Source organism: Eschscholzia californica, unplaced genomic scaffold, assembly GCF_041429995.1.
Source record: "Eschscholzia californica isolate CP2 unplaced genomic scaffold, dmEscCali1.0.p SCAF_2, whole genome shotgun sequence".
Classification (NCBI taxonomy): Eukaryota; Viridiplantae; Streptophyta; class Magnoliopsida; order Ranunculales; family Papaveraceae; genus Eschscholzia; species Eschscholzia californica.
The window spans coordinates 28,025,966-28,049,467 of record NW_028238309.1 but is presented as its reverse complement, the minus strand read 5'-3'; the positions used below and the strand labels follow the sequence as shown (position 1 = coordinate 28,049,467).

The window sequence follows — 23,502 nt, the reverse complement described above, 5'->3', positions numbered from 1 at the left end:
TAGTTCTAAGTTATTTCGTATTGAATTTTTCCACTTTCTTTTTCGTATAGACATATTCAAATCGAATATACCAACGTATTTACTAATGCATCGAATATACCAACGTATTTACTAATGTTTTTTTCGTTGCAAATTTACTAATGGTATTATCAGACGATTAGTCTTTTTCTTATATATCTAGAGTCTAATTCGTGTTTAGAAAAAAAAAAACACAAAACCTTCATCTTTTATATAGATAATGACATCTATTCTTACCAACACAAACCTCTCCCCTAAATAGTCAATGAGAATAATTAGGTAAGAAAATTTCTAATAAATGAACGAAATATATTAGAAAATGACATGATAAAAGGTCAACTAATTTCAAGTTTCTAATCAGTACCGTCAATTCCTGCAAATGTTCTTCGATCACATTGAGTATGAAAAAAAAAAGATATAATGATGTCTCAGAAATCTAAAACTAAAATACGTAACATTTCTGAAAGCTACAGTTTATGAATGGAGTCTAAGCAGCTGCCACAGCTACTTGTTTCTTGTGCCAAGAAACCACATCTTTGTACGCAACATCGCCTCCAAAAATATCCAAAGCGCTTCCAACAGTAACATCTACACGTCCCATTCCTGCTACCTTTATCTTCTCCAGATCAGCCATTGTTGTCACTCCACCAGCATAAGTTGCCGGAATCTAACACAAAACCAACCAAAATTTTCATTTTCCGGACCAACAAGGTCAAAGCCCAACTTTTTTCAAGTAGAGAAATACACATGTTACCACCAAAGTAAAAGTGTCTTCACGATACATAAGTTAAGAAATTAAAATGTGAGTTTAGTGATTATGATGTAGAGATTTGATTTGGAAGATTGAAAGTCGAATGTTTACGTACAGGCGAATACTTTCCGGGCAATGCCACAAGCTCCTCATCAATTTCTAGTCTGTAACATACACAAGCAGCCAACAACTACTTAAGTATGCAGGCCTAATGAAACAGAAACCATGTATTTGAGACTAACCTTTTCCCTTCGACATCGACTCCATGAACTAGAAATTCGTCTGCATAAGTAGCAAGAAAATCTAAAGATTTTTCATCAACATATACTTCACTGAACTTCTGCCATCTATCAGTGACAACTGCATATTTCCCATCATGCATATAAAAGTTGTTGGAGATACGTAACTCAAAGGCTCGAAGTAAATTAACTTTCGAAAAATTCTGGACTCTCTCAGCTACCTAACGTTGGAAGTTATACTTGATGATGTCAAGCGATTTGGTAATATACATAAAGTTTGGTCCATATGACTATAACTGCCCGACTCCCAAGTTCAAACTTCAGACCGTCTTATTCTATGGACGTGTACTCGGGTCTATCATAACCAAACCTCTGTGAGTCGGATGATCATAACAGTTAAAGGAAGAAAAATATTTATGAAAATGAGATGATTAAGAATGGACCTACAAAAATAAGAAGCGGCAGCACTCCCTTGGATTTCTTTTATTACTACAACTAAAAATTGTGTACTTACGGTTTAAAAATGCGTTCTCCTCGATCAACAAAATAACGAGCTTTGGTTTGAAAGAACTATTGCAATAACTTTATTTTCAGCTCAAGGGAGAAACACAACAACCATAAAAGTTAACAATAGTTTACCAGCAATCTGCTGAAACTACAGGATGCAGCATGTATAGTAGCTCATTAAACTAGGCATACGATGAAGATTCAACCGAAATACATCTATGGGGTAGAAGCAACATAGAACACTCGTACCTTCTTTCTGCAGCTGAGATCTAAGACCAGACGCTGCTTTCCAACCATGTTGACAAGATCTTTGAGTCGTTCAAGCTCCATTTGTCCATTGTTAAAGACAAACTTCAAGAAGAATTATTAAATCTACAGAACCTAAACAAACACGTTAATGAATGAAAACCCAATTGACTGAAAAAAGTAACACGAAGTTCATCTTGTTCCTTTTTTCGTTCGTTTTGTTTTCTTCTTTATTTGCTACTACACAACCATCTATAATACTGCATTTCCCTAAAAGACCTTCTAAGTTCTAACCACCGGCCTGAAATTCTTCAGTGAATGAGTTATAAAGAAAATAAAATAGTAACACAAATGAAAAGTTTCTTATAGTTGATGAAATATTTTAAGCTAAGCTAACAATGAAAAAAGATTCTTATCAGGTCAAGAATTTAAAATAGGAAAAAGTAGTTCCAGCCATTAGTAATTTTCAAAACGAGGGAAACAAATTTGGGCATTGGACATAAAATACAAATGTTAGTTTGGATAAACAAGCGAAAGGAGGGATCAACTTCAGTATTACAACATTATCATGTTCATATATGATCATTACAGGTGGCAATTTCAAACTACAGATAGATCACATACCGAGGTCACAATGACATGGGAAGCCCCCTCATTGAGGTAACTTAAAGCGTTATCTGAATTGATCCCACCACCAACTTGTAGACCGCCTAGAAGTGACCATTCCTCATAGTACAGAGGAAAAATCTGTCAGCTCAAATATGTTATAAACATAAGAAAATAAAGGTAAAGATTGGAGTGCTCATGTTGAGGTAGGTCTTCGAAGTTTGAAGCATAAAATGATAATGAAAAAAAGTGACTCGTAAATTAATAACATTCTAATAGAAGCAACCGTTTAGGTGCCTGTTCTGGTAGGCATTAGCTCATCAGTATGTCTGTTCTGTATCTGTAAGACATGACAGTACGGAAAATAGCAACTACACCAGGGTACTAGGTTTTAGGGGTCGGTTAGCTAGATGATTCAATACATTCCTGTTACTCAAGCTACAAAATAACCCATGAGCAAATCAGAGCCCAAATTCATAGATTTATCAACAAAATAACAGGAAAAAGTGAAACATAGAAGCTAACGGACATGCAATGTCACTTGCAACAACACTAGGAAAACCATTCACAGCAACCAAGGAGGTGATAGCTACCAGGATAGGCACGCAATGCTTCAATTGCTGCAGATTTGCTCAAGGCATCTCCACCTAGCATTATAACATGACCACCTGTAAGTCCGTCATTCTTATACAAACTTGCAAATTCGCTAGCTGACTTATCTGATTCAAAATTCGTCACCAGAGCAGAAGCTTCGTCTTTTGAATCCCGAAGAGTAGATCCAACTATTTGCTTCACTTTCCCCTAAATCAATTCAAGTTTCAGCGAATAATAGGTAAGACAAGAAGCACCTCCATTTGAAGATATAAAAATTGGCAATACAAACCTAACATAACAGCTACTCCAACTAACAACATCCAGTATAGGTTGCCACGGCCTTAAATATCAAATGTTAGACCAAGAGTGCCTAATTGAATGACTAGGGCACCAATCCAAGACGTGTAACTAGTTAAAAGACTGCCTTTTCTTTCCAATCATCCTAACCTTCAGACCATGTTTGGCGTGCAAGAAAAGAATGTGATTACCAAGGAATAACAATACCTTACTATAGTACTTGGTGTGGTGAGGAATATGATTGGTACCGATTGATTTTGTCCATAGATTATCTATTTGACAATTACAAGAGAGGGAGCCACAACCCCACTCTTTCCCTGGGTTTCGGCCTTTCTGGTTCCCCCTTTAGAAGGAATCACATTCCTCCTCAGAATGTAATTCCTGGCTCATTCCCGCCCACCAAAAACACCATTCCAGTATGTCATTCCTGGCAAACGCATTCCAATACCATCTTCGAAACATGGCTCAAAAGGAATGAAGTTCTTTGAGAATTGAACAATTACATGATTATCAGTATATTGTCATATTGTGAACAATTTAAGACTAACCCACAAAGAACCACAACGTCAAGGTGATAATATAAACATAAAATGGAACTATAAACGATATATATAACATGAAATTGTGAAAAATTAAATGGATTTGCACTTACCTTGTGAATATCAATACAAGGTCGGAAACGAACACCGTCACATTTGATAGATAAACGAGATCCTACAAAAATTAATAGGTCAAATTAACTATAGCACTTGTAGCAGAAGTCTGATTCTAATTTGTAACTACTGAGTATGAGCAAAAACGAAACATACTGGAGAAATTAGGCGGTAAGACCCTAAAAAAGCTCTGATTACTGGTACGGGAAATCGCAGAAGTTGATAGACGCAAAGAACTAATATCTGATGTTGGAGTAGTTGCGGGTTGAGAATCCAGAAGACTGAAAATTTCCATATTAACTGCGATTTATGTATTGATCTTGAGAAGAAGCCTGCAGGGGGGAGCCAGGATTTCAATTTAGCCGGGGGAGACTCCTTAAACTAGTTTGAATCAACCAAATAACAAGTATAAAATCAAAAATCGAACCTAAATCTTATACCCAATTGACTTGCATGAATTTAGCAAATATCTTGTATCAAAATAAACTAGTTCCAACTTCCAACCTAATAAGTAGCAAGTAACTAGTTTTGTGAGAATAGTCCCACATGTGAGAAGAGGTAACTAGCAACCAAGAATATAATGTATAGGTCTTCTCCACTCATTGCCAATTGGTTTTGAGTTGGATGACCACAAACTTAACAAGTTTAAAATCAAATCCTATATCTAAACCCTTTAGACCTACAACCAAGGGACTTGTATGATTCTTTATTTGTACATCTAATAAACTAACCAAAATCTAAGAAGTAATGACTAATAAGTACAAACATAACAAGTTACAAGTAAATTTTGTATAATCTATCAAGATTCAAGACCTTAGTGTTATGGTTTGAAATTTAGAATGAAGATAAACTCATTACTCGATTCATAAACCTAAACTGATTTCATAAAACTAAATTATATATGAATTATAAAATAAACCCTAACCCTAACATGTTTTTTTGATTTCAATCTAACTCTTATAACCATTTGAATGATTGAATCAGAAGGTAGATGAATTCATAAACTCGTATTTGAAGTTTACAATAACCCCTAGAGAGAGAAAGTTGAAAAGCTGAAACCAATAACTATAATCTTCAAATTGAAAATTTTCTATGAAAATATATTAAAGATTGAAAAGTATAGGTTGATAAACAATATTAAACCTTTGAATTTTAGAGATATGGCCTCCAAGAATCAAAGTCAATAAAGCTATCTCTTCAATAACTTAGCACAAGAATGAAGAAACCCACGGTGTAACTTCTCAAATTCCTCTCTCAAAATCGGCCACATTAAGAATTAAAAAGAACAATCAGATTAAATTACCCCAATCCTTCTCACAAACTTATAAAATTCAGCCTGGTCTTCATGTCGGTCCGCCCCTCGAAAGAGGAATTCAGGTAAACTCTTTTAGTATACGAGGGCCAAAAACGGACCAAGGGTTTTAGTTAGATTCTGAGATAACCAGATGCAAATTGTGGTTTTGGGCATGGGCGGAGCCACGCTTTTAATTTATACTTCACGGTAGCGAGAAGTTATAACGAATTAAATTTAGACATCAACTAATGAACTAAATTTATACTTATCATAAGAAAGTAAGAGGAATTTCATCAAGCAGTTGGTCTACAAGACTACAACCTAAACCATCTCCATTACTCCATAATTCTCAAACAGACTCATCCATTTCTTGATGAATTTCATTAAAACCTAAGCAAAGTTATATCTAAAACATGGAATAAGGATCAATAACCTCTATGAGTCAGAATATTAAGATTTTAGAAAAGTCGAACATGAGCAAAATTATAAGAAGTTAAAGTTACTGACCAAATCCTTGAGAGAGGAAGTGAGCTAGTTGCTCAGAAGTTCGGCTCCTTGCTGTCTTCGATTGAAGATAATTAAATAAACCCTCACAAAAAATCCTTGAGAGAGAAAGTGGAGATTAAAGAACTCATAAACCCTAGAACTTTCGGCTCCTCCTTATGTTCTGTGGATTTGGGAAAACTTCCCCTTTCTCTTTCTCGTCCCAAAAAAAAAAAGAAAGAAAAAACACCAGGTTAAAAACCGAAACTACTCCTACTCTCTTGACAAAATAATACAGGACAAGCGGAAAAATTTTTCTGATCTGAAAATTTCTCAGTTTATCATTTGATTTGGAGATTAAGGGTCTGTTTGGTTCCAAGCGTTCGCACTTGGATATCATTTCCCCAATGAGAAAGAAAATGAATTCTTTGATGGAAATTTAATTGTTTTTATTTGGATCTTTATTGACATGTTAGTGGAAAGATGCATGTGTTACTCTCAACTTAAGTGTTTGGTAAGATTTGGTGATGAAAATTTCTATTAATGGATGGAAATAAATTAGAGATAAAATATAATATATAGTTGGTGATTTTTACTAGTAGTGTTATTAATATTGTAATGCCTACATATAAGTAATGTACTGATGGCATAGTGCAACCTGTGTCCATGGGGCACAGACCGTTCTTCGAATGCATTGTAGATCAAATATTTATTTTTGGTATTTTATTAGTCATGTTAGTTCACTATCTATCTACCTCAACGACATAATTTTGTTGAGATGTAACTCACAGATAAAATAGATCATACGAGTCTTCTTTCGAATAATATCTTATGTTTCATTCAAATGTCTCATCTACGGTACCTAAATAACGTTACAGAAATTAGTAACACATGACATCATACGTTGTCAATGTAATAGCATCACCGTGAAAGATTTTAGTGATAACAATAAAAAAATTACCCGCAAATAAGAATACATATTGCAATGAACATCTATCTATATCAACTATCTTAGCTATGGCAAGAAAAAGAATCAGCAAGATGAAACTTTTTACATAACAATGAAAAGTACACCATTGGTGCAATTGCTCAAAATTCATATTTGTATTTTTGAAAATAAATTGTAACTTTTAACACAACTATTATCATCAGAGACAGAGCCACAGAAGCGAAGCTGTTAGTGGGCTGACCCGGGTTGCACCCCAGGTCAACCCACTAATTTCTATAAGCAGACCTCCTTTATAGCTTGAGAAGTAATTTGACAAGTTGGTAAAGTGTGAGTTGCTGGAATAGGTGTACACGAGTTCAAGTCCCTAGTCTCCCTCCCTCCCCTCCTTTTTTTTTTTTAGAAATCGACTACGATCTACGTTAGTCGTTACAAGACATTGATACATCGAGACGATGCGATAAGCACAATAACTGTCAAGGACTTTCCCAATCTGAAATAAGTATTAGACCCATTAAGCTTTGAATCACATATCATTGACATATCATTGACTTGAGAAATAGTTTAGCTAGATCCTATGTAATTTTACCCTAATAGTCGAAATGTATTTTGCCATCAAAGACTGGCCGGTGTGGAATTTTAGTCAGTGAAACGCCCCAGAGATAAACAGTTGTTTGCCTTGAAAAACATGATGTTTGTATTTAAAAACTTGTTGATTGGGTATTTTTTTTAGTTTTTCCCATTTATTATTACTTTTCAAGTATCTTGTTTGTCCATTGGTTGAAACGTTGATTATATCAAGCAAATAATATATGTATTGAACAAGGAACTGTTTGCATCGAACAAACAACAATTGTATCATACAAGGAAATGTTTAAAGAATATATCTTCATCTTGAATGGCTAAGATTACACTTTTCAAATTTATCTTTAAGGGTTGAGGTTACATTTCCCAAGTTTATCTCAAAGGGTTGAAATTATACTATCCATACATATCTTCGTGGCTAAGTTTAAACCTCCCAAGCTTATCTCTAATGGTTGAGATTATAGAACTATTCCTACTCATTAGGGGTGACCGCCAAAATCGAAAGACCGGTGAAAATCAAACCAGACCGGAAGTAAAAAACAAGTGCAAAAGCACCCATTCTATAATGGTCGGTCTTTTGTTTTATTGAATTGGACTTTAAGTTCGGTTCGGTCCTTTTTCTAACAAGCCCATGGGACCCGTACCGGACCGCATTAAATGTCATATATATTATCCATACAATTAATGGTAAAATATTAATGGATAATTAAGTGTTATATCATATAATGGAATTGCTTTTGTTCTCTATTTTGTTTCGATACGCTATTGAGTGAAAGAAAAATATGCAAAATTGTTGTCATTGTTGAATTATGTCCATTTGATCTCTTGCGCACGATATTAGCTTCAATATAATCTTTTGATTGTTAATATTTTGTGAAATAAAGTTTAATTAGGTTTACACTGAAAAATCGAACCAAAAGACCAGTTTTTAAATGGCTAGTCTATTTTTATTTTGAACTGGCTTTTGGTCGTGCTTTTTACATATAAAAACCAGACCATTAGAATAGGTACTCGTTCAAATATGTCAAAAGTCGGTCCACCTAGACCGGTTTCACCCCTACTACTCATTGAATAAGTTATCCCTTTTTTTATTACAAAACTTCACAACTTTATATTAAATACACCAAATGTGTGTATCAGAATAGATCAAACACGTAAAAAACATCATCAAATAGATCAAAATGATATAAAAATATTAATGTTTCATCAAATTTCAAGACAAATCGAAAAACCTCATCATAACTTAGAACATATCTCAAGAACAGGTGGCAGTTTGCAGAAACTAAACAACTGTCTATATAGCAGGGAAGTTTTCATTATTAGAATGCTTGAACTAAAATAATGGCAGAAGTCATTTAGTGGATTAAGCTTTCATTACACTGTATTATTTGATATTTTCTTTAGTCATATAAATATTTGAGTGATTGTATTTGCCATTAGACTAACTTATTTTGAAATAAACTCTCATTTACTAAAAAGAATTATGAAGAGAATAGCCATAGATGATTACACAAAACAACATTTTATCCTTATTTAATGTTGGTTTAACCTTGGGGTGGGGGGGGGGGGGGGGGTGAGGGGAAGAGATACACATTTGAGACATAAGAAAAGTTCTGGGAGGATAAAGACTTTTTTTTTTTGATGAAGGAAAATAACATTACTAAAACAAGCAAATACAAAGAGTTTTAGCGTACTGCCGAAATAAAAGAGGGTATTACGTTCCACACTTTACTATGACCATATCTTCTACCCCATTTTGCTATCGCATCTGCCTGAGCGTTGCAATCCCTAGGAACGAAGGTGAATATCACACCGTCAAATTTGTGTATGAGTTCTTTAACTTGTTGCATAATCTTCTTGGATTGCCAGTGAAGGCCTACATTTTGACCATTGATATAGAGTATAAGAGCTTAATTATCACTTTCGATGTGTGCATGAGTGATCTTCAACTCTATGGCCCATTTAACACTGAATAATATGGCAATACTTTCACATTCTTCCGCATTCTGACATCGAACTGAGTCTGCTGCTGCAATAATAAAAGCAGAGTCTACATCTCTGACGATACAACCTATGCCGGCTGGTTCTGTGCTGCTAGAAAAAGATGCGTCGACGTTAAATTTTATGAATGGTGTCGACGGAGGGCTCCATGTTTGTTGCTTAGTTTTTTCTCTGCATTTGTTAGTGACAATAGATTCAATCTTAAGAGGCGTAATAGATGTGGTATTCATCCTGTCAATCATTTGTTTCGGACATTGTTTCTTTGTGGTGAAGCAATCTTCGCAACGAGCTTTCCAAATAAACCACAGAATTTTGGCGTATAGTAGGGTCAAATCTTCATCTAGATTTTTCTATTCATGGATCCATTGGTTGGTGGTGTCTATTTGATCTGTTCGTACCTGAAAGTGAAACCATATAGCTTTCGCGAACGTGCAATGAAGCATGACATGATCTAATGTTTCATTATCGTTGCAACTTATACAAGAGAACTGGTTTCCAATGTATTTACCTATTTTTGCCTTCACTGGTAGTCCATTGGTGCAGCATTTCCACAAAAATAATTTAACACGTGGAATGGTATTCATATTCCATATAAAAAACCAGTCGGTTTGATCCTGTGTAAGATTCGTACTACCTGTTCGCAGAAAATTATACATAGATTTTATTGAAAAATTACCTGATTTTGTTAGCGTCCATATGGGTTTGTCTTCTTGGTTGCTTTGGATGTTTATGCTTAAGATTGAGCTGCAGATATCACTGGTAAAACAACTATGTAACACGTTAGTATTCCAGGTATTATTATCTATAAGTTGCGCTACCCATTCAAGGTTAGACGCATTATGGTTAGTAATAGGAGGAGGGTGATTGGGGATCCAGTAATCCTGCCAAATGTTAATGTTCTCACCTTTGTTGATGTCCCAAAAAATCAGACTCTGCATCTGATTGAACTGTTTATTGATGAATTTCCAGGGCCAAAAGTGGCAAGCTTTAGGAGATGTGGGTTTATGAGACTTGGGAAAATATTTGCCCTTAAAAATTTTAACCCACACCGCATTGGGATTGTTAATAAGACGCCAGTTGATCTTGTTAAGGAATCCCTTATTGTCAAGATGAGGAAAACCAAGTCCCTCAAATTTGCGCGGCTTGCAAATGGTGGACCAGTTGAGAGTATGGAAGGTTTTGGATTTCCCCCACCAGAAAGTCCTTAAAATGGACTCAATGCTGTTGCATATGCCTTTAGGAATGGCAAAGCATTGCATTTGGTATCGGGGAACGACCGCTGTGATAGTTGAAATGACTACCGATCGACCAGCCTGAGAAAGAAGGTGAGTTTGCCATTTGGCAAGCTTGTTCTTAATCTGAGAAAGAAGGGGTTGAAACGCCGACTTTTTGTTTTTGTCAATGAAGAGATTAGTGCCCAGGTATTTGTCACCCGCAGAAGAGTAATGGACTTTGAGCTCGCGGATGATCATACGTTTAAATTTGGGGTGAGAATTTTTGGAGAAAAAGATATTAGATGTAGAATAGTTTATCATCTGACCTGACGCATCACTGAATTCTTTAAGAATGAGTTTGAGATTGTGGATGTTATCAAGCGAATTCTGCCCGAAGATGATACAATCATCAGCGAAAAGAAGATGCTTGATGGTGAGCCCCGAATTAGGAATAGGGAAACCTATGAAGGCAGAATTGTTGTTCTGCTTCTCAAGGACCGACTGAGACCCTCCATAGCGATCGCAAACAGGAAAGGCGAAAGAGGGTCCCCCTGACGAATACCACGACTAACATCAAATGTTAAGCCCGGACGCCCATTAATGAGGACAGCCATAGAGCTAGTCGTGAGGCAAGTGTTAATGAGATTAATCCAACTAGGGTGGAACCCCATCATATTCATAACCTTCGCCAGATAATTCCATTCTATCCGATCAAAAGCTTTGGGCATGTCTAATTTGAGGCCAAAATAACTTTTCGCTCCTTTGCTCTTCTTATAGGAATGAATAATCTCTTGACTAATAATAATAATATTATCCGTGATTTGTCGACCCGGAACGTAGGTCGCTTCGAAAGGGGAGGATAAAGACTTGATCACTCAAGTTGGACATAGAAGACACATTTATTTTTATCCAAAAATAAATATGTTGTGTTTTAACCCCAAACTTTCATCTTCAAGGTATGTAAATCTTTGGACTAGAGTCAATCGTGGTTGACTAAGATTTTATGATCTAGAACCGGCAGCTCTTTGGATAAGGTGGTCAAGGGCGTGTCTTGAGATTTGAGAAGTATATCAGTCATGTGTTTCATGTGGTTGGTAACGGGGTACAAGCTTGTATTCAGTGTTGCCATTATTACCAATCGCATAGTTAATCTTCTTAATTGGGTTCACGATTTTGGTCACTCCATCAAATCATAACAACACAAATGTTACACTTCTTCACGAATTGTTGCAAACGCATGCTGAATGGAATCATACCCTCTTGCAGCAGCTATTTGACCGAGGGACTATTGATAAAATTGAGAGAATTTCTATATCTCTTGAAGAAGAGGATAACATCAGATGGAACCTCAATTCTAAGGGTATATTTACTGTTTCTTCTTACTATAAACACAAACAGAGCAATAGAGAAACAATGAAGAATGTCGAATTTTGGACATCACTCTGGAAAATTAAAGTTACCCCTAGAATCAAGTTGTTTATATGGAAACTCTCACATGGTATTCTCCCATTCACTACCACTCTATCCCAATTTATTTCAATTCCTGATACAAATTGTCCTTTGTGTCATAATGGTCAAGAATCATGGCAACATCTATGCTGGGAATGTGATTTTACCAGAGCTATCTCCTTTGCGCAACCAGAAACATATCTTGCCACAGCTGCAGCCACCAACACATTCAAAGAATGGCTGACTCAATGGATCCAATTCGACAATATCTCAGATACTAGAACTTTTCCCATCGCTGCACAATGGTCAATACTACTTTGGATGGTCTGGAAAGTTAGATGTGAAACATTGTTTCAAAAAACAGTCCCTAATATTGCATTAACTCTGGACAAAATCAACCAATTAAAGTTATCTCTTCATAAGTTGTCAACACACCAACCTGTTCTCAATCACCTTCCGCAATACACACATGAATCACCTCTAGAGGACTTCATTACTGAAGATACAATTATAGCTCACTTTGATGTCTCATTCATATCAAATACTGAAACAGCAGGTATCTCTTCTATATATCATAATGCTAATTCAGATTGTGTTGCAGGGAAGACAAAGGCAATCTACTGCAGATCAGTAGATGAAGGCGAGGCCTTAGCAGCTTTACAAACTATTTTTGCTAAGGCGAATGGCTTTACAAAGCTTTTTTTGAAAGGTGACTCAAGAAATATATTACTTAGCTTGATGGGCAGGAGCTCTTCCACACATTGGACTGCAGAAAGATGAATCAAAGAAGCCAACTCCATGTGTAGATCTTTTGTTTTTGTGAAGTTTAAACATGTAAATAGACATGCCAATGTCATTGCAGATGATATGGCTAAAACAACTAGACTCTCTGGCTTAGGTCGAATGGAATCACCATCTCCACTCAAAGTCCCCTTGTAATAATGTTGTAAATTAATGAAATTTTGTTACTTGGGAAAAAAAAAAACCTCCATTTAAACGTGGGTGTACAATACCTCATTTAAGAGCGTGTGTAATCCGTATAGGTTCAGTTCTAGAACGCCAAGTTGCTACTGTGACACTTGTTAGTATAACTTAAAAATGAAAAGAAAACGTAAGGGAGTTTGATTTTTCTCCTCTCCCCAGTTTCTATATGAACAAGAAAACTAAACTTCAAAGTTTTCATCTTCACAACTTCTCTCTCTCTCTCATCGGACAACTACACATAAATTGACAAAATCACAATCCCCTCCACAAATTAATCACTTCCCCAGCTCCCTCAATTATTATTCACTCTCTTCTCCTTTTCTTCACTTTCCAAACCCAAACTCTCTCTCTCTCTAGTTTCATGACACAACCAAACGGGGTAGATGTTCATATCACTAACAAACCTTCAAAGAAATCAGATCTTTCATCAAAGGAAAACAATCAACAAGATTATCCAGCACAATCATATAATATACCTAAACAAGAACAACTCAATTGGCTAAACAATAATGCTTTATTCGAAAGAAAAGGATCAATTAGACGAAACTCAAATTCAAATACAATTTCTCATTCTTCTTCTTCAACTTCTCAACGTTTCTACTTCAATTTCAAATCTAAAACATCAATCATTGGTCTGCCTCAAACACAAAACTCAAATTTCATTGATTGTAGTAAAGTTCGAAGAAATTCTAAACCTTCAAAAGCAAGATTCTTCCCTAAAATATCAAGATCAAGATCATCAGGGAAATCTTCTTCTTCTGTACCTCCTCCAAGTAAACCTTCTTCGCCAAAGGTTTCTTGTATTGGAAGAGTTAGGTCAAAGAAAGAAACTATCATCGCTAGAAGCCGTAGTTTGAGGTTTCGTAATCGGTCTATTACCGATGAAACGCCGCCGGTTCAATCGGCTTTAATTAAACCGGAGAAAACTCCGTTCTGGTCAAAAGTCAGAATTATTCTTCGGATCGGTGAGAAGAAGAATAAAAATAATAATAGTAGTACTGATGATGGCGGTGGTTTGACGGAATCGCCGCCGCGGAAGACGAAGAAGAACGTGACGGAAGCGAAACACAAGGAAATTACATCAAAACCTGTGTCTGAACCGCCGCGGTTGGGTGGGTTGAAACGGTTTTCATCTGGGAGAAAGTCCGAGTCGTGGGGCGGTTGCGAGTTGGATTTTGGTGGCGGAGACGATTCTGACCCGCCACCTGAACCATCACCACCTGTTTCGGTGTTTAGTCGACGAGGGGTAGGTCAACCTCAGAGACTTGACTGTTATCGCGACTTGGAATTAATGGGTCCAGCTTCTGTTTGATATCCAACGTGGCAAAACAGACGGATTTCAGTCGTGCCACGTAATGATTGGTGGGCCTACCTTGTGAAAATGATTTCATTGTTATACTTTTTGAATGATTAAGTTTGCTTTTGAGGAAACTGTTTTGAACTTTTCTCTTTTTGTCATTATATAAATGTTAAAAATGGGGATTATAGTTTTGTACATGAAAAAGATTATAAAGAAGATATAGTGTTTATTGAAAAAGGGATGGTCATGATTTTGTGAATGAGTATGTGGGATTATTAAATTTCTATAGTTCTAAGTTATTTCGTATTGAATTTTTCCACTTTCTTTTTCGTATAGACATATTCAAATCGAATATACCAACGTATTTACTAATGTATCGAATATACCAACGTATTTACTAATGTTTTTTTTGTTGCAAATTTACTAATGGTATTATCAGACGATTAGTCTTTTTCTTATATATCTAGAGTCTAATTCGTGTTTAGAAAAAAAAAACACAAAACCTTCATCTTTTATATAGATAATGACATCTATTCTTACCAACACAAACCTCTCCCCTAAATAGTCAATGAGAATAATTAGGTAAGAAAATTTCTAATAAATGAACGAAATATATTAGAAAATGACATGATAAAAGGTCAACTAATTTCAAGTTTCTAATCAGTACCGTCAATTCCTGCAAATGTTCTTCGATCACATTGAGTATGAAAAAAAAAGATAACCACCATTAATCTTGTACCATTATAAAGACCATCTTTTGGAGAAAGGTTCCTTAATAACATAATTGGACGCCGAATTTTTATATCCAACTTGAATTGTGGAAATCTAGGAGGATTAAAGAATTTGGTTGGGTAGCTAACATTAGGGCCATGTTTGGCGCGCGGGAATGGAATGTCATTCCCGGGAATCACATTCCCGTAATACGATTCCTGGGAGTCAGATTATTTTGGTTTAATGTTTGGTTCAACCAGGAATAGGAATTTCATTCCCGATGGATTCCTAACTTGTTGTTTGGTTTGTGTAGGAATAGGAATGTAAATTTTACGAAAGTCCTGTTATATCCTTTTACTCAAACTACATAAATTATAGGTCAACTTTGTTATATATATTTTAAATAGTATTGTCTATTCAAATTTATAGATATGAAATAATAACGTAATACACTAATTTAAGTTGTATTTAAAGTCTTCAAAAAAAAAAAATTGTATTTAAAGATTTATTTAAAATAAATAAGGTCTAGACTAATTTTTTAAAACGTTATGAAATCGATTTTTAACAAACAAAGAGCAAGAGGGAAGAAAAAAAACTAGAGATATGGAGAGAGAGTTACGTTTGAGCGAGAGAGGGGGTGGGAGAGAGAGAGTGTGTGTTGGTATGGTGGTAGTTGAAACCCTAGATTTTTAAATTTTTTTAGTAAAAGTATTATGAGAATTCTAATATTTTATCAAGGATTATTTTGTCCAAAAATATTAAATGAAATCATTCCCGGGAATGGGAATCACAAACCCACCCCCTCCCTGGGTTTGTTATTACCCCATTTCGGGTGAATCCCATTCCTCCAGGAATAGGATTCCCCCTGCATTCCCGCGAGCCAAACAATAGTCGGGAATGTCACATTCCATTCCCACGCGATTCCCGCGTGCCAAACATGGCCTAGAGGAGTAGTTAGTAGCTTTTGTATCAGTTATCTTGTAAGCTGCGAGACAAGTGATAGTGTCTCCAGAAAATATGTTTAAAGTTGCAAGATTGATGGCCGAAATGTCTTCATTTCGCGCAGATAAGATGGTTCTTTGTGTAAGGTAATCGGGGGGAACATTTGTAAGTACACCTAACTTTGGATAGATTGTTGTAATGGGATCTAACAGAGAGGCGCATCTGTTAATCAAATAAGGCAGTTGTAGATTTTCTGATGGTGTTGCTCCAACCTACAAATTATATAATATATTTATATAATTAATTATTATGTTTCTTAAGTAATATAAATAATCGTAAATTTAAATGCGATTATCGAGACATAACGAAGATGGTACCTCTTGTAGGAAAGTTTGAAAGGAAATACTACCCGAATCATCTAAATCAAGTCTCATGTTTTGGGAGAGAGAGCTAAGACTTTAATGTGGGTCCAAAGGAGAGACTTCCTTTATGAGCCCCCTACATTTTTCTCTCGATCTCCTTTTGGAATAACGGGTAGAATTTGTCTAAAGTCACCTCCAAGAACTATTGTAATTCTCCCTAAAGGTCGATTTGAATCTCGAATATCTTTAAGTGTACTGTCAACTGCTTCTACACAATACCGATGTTGCATTAGAACCTCATCCCATATGATCAACTTTGTTGCTCTAAATAAGTCTGCTAGTTGGGTTTGTTTGCCAATGTTGTAAATAGAGTCTTCGTGGACATCTAGAGGAATGCGAAATGTTGAATGAGTTTTTCGCCCTCCAACTAACAATAAAGATGCAATATTAGATGAAGCAACCGTGATAACTATACTGCTCTTAAGTCGACAGGATGTCGCAACTGTATTGTACATAAATGTTTTCCCGGTTCCAGCAGGATCATTTAGGAAAAAAATCAAACCTTCATTATGATATACATACCTAGTTATTAACTCAAAGGCAGATCGTTGTGTTTCATTAAGACGATAAACTTTAGCTGATACGTCAAACTCATTTATAGAGTTTTGTAGTTTTAAAGTTCTTACCAAATTCAAAAAATATTTCGTTGAGGAAGTGCAATCCTAAATCCAGTATTTTGGCCTCTGTTGGGTTTTCAGTTCCATAGTGTAGTACGAATGATATATGGAATATCATTACATATTAAGAGTGCAAACTTATTCCACAAATCATGAGGATTCAAAGGAGTACAGTCCAATAGAATGATACAAAATAGTCTTGCAATTGGTAACCTGCTTTCACCAATGCAACTTATTCTAAACATTGTATCCACTAGGCATCATCTTCTAATAGTCACGGACCACACATGCTAATTTGAATGTAGCATATAAAACATCGTTGAAAGTGCGTAAGGATTCGAAAGAAGACGGGGCCGACTACAACTGTTCCTGTAAGTAGAATCTTCCCCCAACACTTGGACTTACGAAATACATTCTCCCTCTTGTGAAATTTTGTTTCCGTTTAAACTAAAATTTCGCTTCTTTGTCCCACACAGTGTTGTGGAAATTCTTGATATGTGTAATTTATTGCATTTTCATCCATAGAACATTTGATCAAATATGACACTAATGTAGACATTTGTTGTGCAACTTTATATTGAATGACGTCAGGAGGGAGGGTATGTTGGGTTAAAAACAACATGGTGCATACCTGGTAGATGTACCGCTAGACGCACGACATTTGGGTATTCTTCATGTAACAAATGACCAAATAACCTTCAAGCTGCTTTAGGTGGGGCAATATACCGTGAATCCAGGTGGGGCAATACATTTACGGACATTTGAAATTTCATTTTTTAAGTATTTAAGGACATTTGATATCTCATTTAAAAATGTGATAGACATTTTAGTATGCTCGAAATCCATCATTAAGTTCTACAGACGTTTCAGGACTTTCAATTGTGATTATCAACCATGTCAGAGGACTCTCAAAATATCCACCAAATTAGGGGCTTTATCTTCACCAAACCAAAGGAACAACCCTTTCAAAACTAGTTCTAGTTAATAGATACAAGATCAGATCAGATCTGACTCGAGTCAGACACTAATATGCCCTAAAAAGAAATGAGCTTGATGGGTAAGCAACACACAGACTCATGGAATATCTGACTACTGTTGACCAAATAGTGTGAACTCATTGACTGTTGTTTGTTCATAACCAAGAAGTGTACATACTTTTCTTCTTTACACTCTTCAGTTATAAAGTAGTGAATTTTTCCAATTCCACTTTCATTTTTTCTCGCAAGTTGCCTTTCTCGAGAGAACTTTTTAATCTTCGAATCGCATTAATATCCTCAAAACCATTATTATCATCTCTCCCCACCCCACTCCCTTTAAAGAACCCACAAAAAAGAAGGGAAAAGTTCTCTCAAATTTGAGGTTAGAACTCTGAACTGACTCTCACCCAGATCAGTACTAGTAGTAGATCCCTCACTTCCACCCTCTTTCTCTCTCTCTCTCTTCTGATTTACTTACCCAAGTCTTCTTTATACATCATGAGAAATACCCTGATTTTTTTCATTCTTTTAGTACCATTTCTCACTCCATTATTTGAGTTTCAAGCTGAAGCTGTTCCTGCTGGTAATCTATCTCAAAACCCACTGTTTATTTTTTGTTGATTTTGATCGGGTTTTGTTGTTGAAGGGTTTTCTTTAGTTTTCTGTTTTGTTTATTATTTTGCTTAATTTCTTCAGGACCCTTAATTAAACACTTATCTTCCATTCTGAAATGGACGAGATCTTCTCCAAAAACACCACAAACAGGTAATATCTTAGATGTTCTTTAAGTTCAGTTTATATCCTGATGCATGATTTGTTGACTATATGTTTCTTTGGGTATTTGAGAAGTTCTGTTAATTTGTTAATTGTTTTGGTGCTTGATGATGGATTATTGTTCATATTGAAGTTTGTTCGTGATCAGTGTGTTTGAGTATTGAGATTACTCTTTTGTTGTTGTGTAGAAGGAAATGTTCTTCAATTTGAGGATGGGTATTTGGTAGAGACTATTGTTGAAGGAAATGAGCTTGGGGTTGTGCCTCATTCGATCCGAGTATCACAGGAAGGCGAACTTTTCGCTGTTGATGCTATAAATAGCAACATCATGCGAATAACTCCGCCACTTTCTCAATGTATGCTTACTTCTTCACAACTGATTTTCTTTCTTATTTCATTTCAGTTCTTCTCTTGTTAAAGCTATTTGGTACTCTTTAAATCGAAATAGTTAGAAAAACATATTCAATGGTTTGTGAGGTGATTGTGCAGATAGCAGAGCTAGATTGGTTGCTGGATCATTTCAGGGATATACTGGTCATGTTGATGGAAAACCAACTGATGCTCGTTTTAATCATCCAAAGGGTGTTACTATGGATGATAAGGGGAATGTGTATGTGGCAGACACCTCAAACCTGGCCATCAGAAAGATAGGAGAATCTGGTTAGTGATTAAATTTCTCCTTGGACGAAGATTTTCAGTTTGGGAAAAGGATTTGATTTAATAATTATTTCGTTCTTCGGGTTTTACATTATGGAAACGGTTTGTAGGTGTGACAACAATTGCTGGAGGGAAATCTAATACTGCGGGTTACAGGGATGGACCCAGTGAGCACGCAAAGTTTTCGAATGATTTTGATGTGGTCTATGTTGCTCGTACATGTACTTTGTTAGTAGTTGATAGAGGAAATGCTGCTATTCGGCAAATTTCTCTCAACCAAGAGGACTGTGACCAGGAGAGTAGCTCGATTTCTACCACAGGTTTGATTTGATCTTTTCATTGTTATGTTTAAGAATTAAGACTTGATCGAAGGTTCCATAACAGTTCCTTTACGGCTGTGGGTAGGTCTGACGTTGAGGTATCTTCTCGATGTTGAATATATATATATATATATATATATATATATATATATAAAATTAGTACTTCATTGTATTTTTCATTTAGGCAGACCATTACTAAACTTTGACAATCTATTTTACTGCAGAATTTACTTTGGCATTCCATAGATCGTAAACATGATAATCAAATGATCAGAAGCCAAATACTTCAGATCTTTAGAGATAACAGACTACTTATTATTCTTTTACCTCATGATCAGAATGTTTAGACCACATATTGTGGTATACTCAATTACTCATCACTGCTTAATCGTGTACAATTACGAGACTCAAGACTGATAAACTAATTTGAAGTCATTCCAGTTTCTGATCATACTCATTGATACTTATAGTTCATTAGGAACTTTTCCATGACATGTTTACCAGGGGAAGTTTGCTGATAATTTAGTGTCGTAAGACTAAGTTCACCCTTATCCAAGTAATTGAACTACTGCTACAAGATATAGAAAAAGGTAATTTCTGAAGGAGCTGCAAGAGACAACTGTAAAGGGTTTTGATTCACATAAAGGATATTAAGTAAAATTGAAATGCTATCATACCCATGACAATGGGGACGTAACTAGTCATTTGGAGATAGAGAACTCACAGCATTTGAAAGGATTATGGCTTCCTTTGACATATGGAAAGCCCAGATTATGTCTTTGCATATCGTGTTTTGTTTTTCTGTGTATATGGAGCTCGTGTTAATGTGCTTGCTTTTAACGATTTAAGTTGTTCTTTCTAGCAGATATCATTATGGTTATTGGTGCAATTGTGGTGGGATATATTACCTGCATAATCCAGCAAGGCTTCAAACCTTCCATCTTCTCATGGACGGTATGAATTTCAAACAACACGATTTTTACTCTCATTTTTCAAAATATCTTAGGCCGGCGCTGTAGTTTTGCTTCAGAAAATTGGACTAGATATTAGTATTTAGTATATCTATAGTACTTTTAAATCTGACTGTCTTATTACTTTTCTAAATTTCTCCCATTTATGATCAAAGTCATCTTGCTTCTGATACAGAATCAACCATTGGAATCTGATGAAGTTCAAAACAAGACCATGACAGAAAAATCAACTCTGATTGTGGAGAGCCTGAAAGAAGAGCAAGATGCTGGGTGGCCGTCTTTCGGAAGACTTCTCGTCGACTTATCAAAGCTAGTAGCAGAGGCTCTGGGTAGCATCTTCCTTTATTTTGTCCCTGTCAATCTCAGGCCAACGATATTCAACAAAGGACTTACTCCAATTAAAGACTCTCTTGTGATGCCAGAGGATAAACCCGAGACTCCATTAGTGCAAAGGCAACGAAGCTCCACTCCTGGTTCTGAAACACGCCATTCCCCTGCTCCAAATACTATCGATAACTACCCACAGCAGAAGCTCCAAAAAAGTAAATCAGCAAACACAAAGGATCCATCTTGGGCAACTAAGCACCGATCTTCAAAGAGACAAGATTTTACTGATTTTTATGGAACAGATGATGCAGCAGCAGCTGCTCCTGCTTATGGTCAGTTCAGTACTTCTAAGCCCCAGAAAGAGAGAACGAGACATCGTCACCGTGATAGAAGTGGGGAGGTAGGTTTTGGAACAGGGGGAGCTGATCGGAAATCTATGGAGGTTAAACCAGTGGATTATAGTGAGGCAAAGTTTGATCGGTATAATGTGAGGAGCAAGTATAGTTCGGATGATCGATTCAATTATTGATTGAAGCTGAATTTCTCAAAGCACCAATTTCTCAACTATCACGGTCGTTAGGTTTTTGCTGCTGCTGTAGGAAATTAATGACTCAAGATGTCATTTTATAAGCTCGCTTTTGTCGACTGTAGCCTGATCAAGAATACCCTTGTTTTGTTTTGACAGAGTAAAGGGTTTTCGATACAATGTAGTTTATGTAGTGAAATTCCACCTAGAAGAATAGTTCAGGATAAGTTCTTAATGTTTGTAGTAAGGAATATATTTTGAAGTAGAAACTCTTTTTCCATTGTACTCCATTCTCCTTTCATTTTTGTTATTTGTCTTCCAAATTTTCAATTCATCCGCTAATCCGGTCCTTTTCTTCTATTTTTGTAACGGTTTCTTCAGCAGTGACATTTTAGCAAAATGGTCGTATTAACAACACTGAATTTTTCTTTCTACAATCTTCAAGTCAGCAATTATAACGATATCGCAGTTTACATGTGTGACATCCCCTTTTCTGGTGGAAGGTTTTTGAAGAGAATTCTTAAGGTGAGATTATTCAGAATTGCCCAAAAGACTTGACGACACGTCGGAAGTTTCCAGAAGCTTCTGGCAGATCTGGGAGAACTCAAGATAGATCTACAAGATTCTGGAGTATTTTTGGCTAGGATTTGCACATAGGATTCTAGAGAATGTTCTAAAATTCTCCACTTGTCCAGGGGAAGCCCCCTCATTAGTAAACCATCCACATGATCTAAACAAGTGAGGCCTAAATCTGAGTGACTCGAACACATGCTTGTGAGCGTCTTGAGAGTTCATCTGCGATGAAGACTTCCACGTTCACCGAGTGGTAGTGTGGGTGCATCTCTTGCAAGCTCTTAGGTACATTGTTGATAGTCTCTTGTACGCCATTGCCAAGAGACGTGGTGATTTGCCTTTGTCATGGTTACTCGACTAACTTGGAGGTAGGCTTATTTGTGCTAGATCTTAAGCATTAATGGAGCACGGGATGAAGGTGATAGCGCTGAATGCCCGAATCACACTTTCATTTGTGACAAGTAGCACCGTCTAGTCTATAGGTCAGAGTTACAAAACGTAATGTTCGACATAATGTTCAAGTACTCGATGCCACACATGTGACACTAGAGTTGGTGGGTTAATGCTCCATTTTTAGAGGTCGGGGCAATACCGCCATTTATAGGTCGATCCAACTTCCAAGTTTCACTAGGCGACCATATCATTCTTTACTGGTCGAGTCAAGGGATCTAAGTGTTAGTGTTTCACAGCATGAGTCAACAAATTTGGATGATAGATGGACTAAAAGGAATAAAAGAACAAGTGTTTCACAGCATAAGTCAACAAATTTGGATGATGACAAAAGGGAATAAAAGAAGCATCAGACTCATTCGTGCATGCTCCACCTGCTGTTTGCGGTTGGAAGAAGAATAGTAAGAGCAAGAAGAATGGTCAGAGCATCTCCAATGCAACACTCTGAGTGTCATGTAGGACTTTAAACTTTTTTCCTTCAAATCGTTCTCCATTGCAAAATTCAATTTCGATCCCTAAGTTGACGCAGCGGTAGTTAAATAGAGATATCTCAAGAAGACACCCTATTTCTAAAGTGTGCTCTTTAGATATCTCTAATCGTGTGATTCATCATCTTAAAAATTTAGACTAATAAAAATCAAGTTTTCATTGATATTCAAAATAACTAAATATTTCTTTACAAAAATTATCATGTCACGTAAGAAAATAAAACATCTTTAAAGCTTTGAATCGGAGAGAAATAAAAATTGTAGAAAATCTTTCTTACCACATAGGAATCAAAATCTCACTAACTTAACATACAAGACTGATGGAGATTTTATAAGTTTTGCATGAGAGATGCTATAAACTTCAAGTCGATGAAGTTATTTTTTTTTTTTTTGTGACCACCAAGTTGCTGATATAAATTCGAAAAATTAATTAAAACAACAATAATCAACTAAACTGTAATCTTGTCGACAGTAGTGAAGCTCAATATAAAAATTCCAACTCTTACCCTTTTCTTTTCTGTGAAGTATGAATCTGAGAAGTTGATGTACTTGTAAATAGGTTTTGAGGTAAACCAGTAAA

General features: G+C 36.0%; 3 protein-coding genes across 3 annotated transcripts; 2 read left to right on the top strand and 1 right to left on the bottom strand.

The window, feature by feature from the left end:
• Positions 1-306: 306 nt before the first annotated feature.
• On the bottom strand, positions 307-4,296 carry LOC147557234 (1-(5-phosphoribosyl)-5-[(5-phosphoribosylamino)methylideneamino] imidazole-4-carboxamide isomerase HISN3, chloroplastic-like). The gene is made up of 8 exons (XM_086658202.1): positions 4,068-4,296; positions 3,911-3,972; positions 2,961-3,168; positions 2,386-2,471; positions 1,765-1,866; positions 1,012-1,145; positions 885-933; positions 307-685 (listed from the first exon to the last, which is right to left on the bottom strand). The coding sequence occupies exons 1-8, from the start codon at positions 4,204-4,206 to the stop codon at positions 506-508; spliced, it is 960 nt and encodes a 319-aa protein (XP_086514328.1). The 5' UTR covers positions 4,207-4,296; the 3' UTR covers positions 307-505.
• Positions 4,297-13,228: 8,932 nt separating this feature from the next.
• LOC147557233 (uncharacterized) lies at positions 13,229-14,179 on the top strand. Its single transcript, XM_086664285.1, has one exon. The coding sequence runs from the start codon at positions 13,229-13,231 to the stop codon at positions 14,177-14,179; it is 951 nt and encodes a 316-aa protein (XP_086520411.1).
• Positions 14,180-17,673: 3,494 nt separating this feature from the next.
• LOC147557232 (NHL domain-containing protein) lies at positions 17,674-21,696 on the top strand. Its single transcript, XM_086658201.1, has 7 exons — positions 17,674-18,419; positions 18,533-18,601; positions 18,799-18,966; positions 19,100-19,270; positions 19,378-19,587; positions 20,453-20,541; positions 20,734-21,696. The coding sequence occupies exons 1-7, from the start codon at positions 18,335-18,337 to the stop codon at positions 21,412-21,414; spliced, it is 1,473 nt and encodes a 490-aa protein (XP_086514327.1). The 5' UTR covers positions 17,674-18,334; the 3' UTR covers positions 21,415-21,696.
• Positions 21,697-23,502: the final 1,806 nt, after the last annotated feature.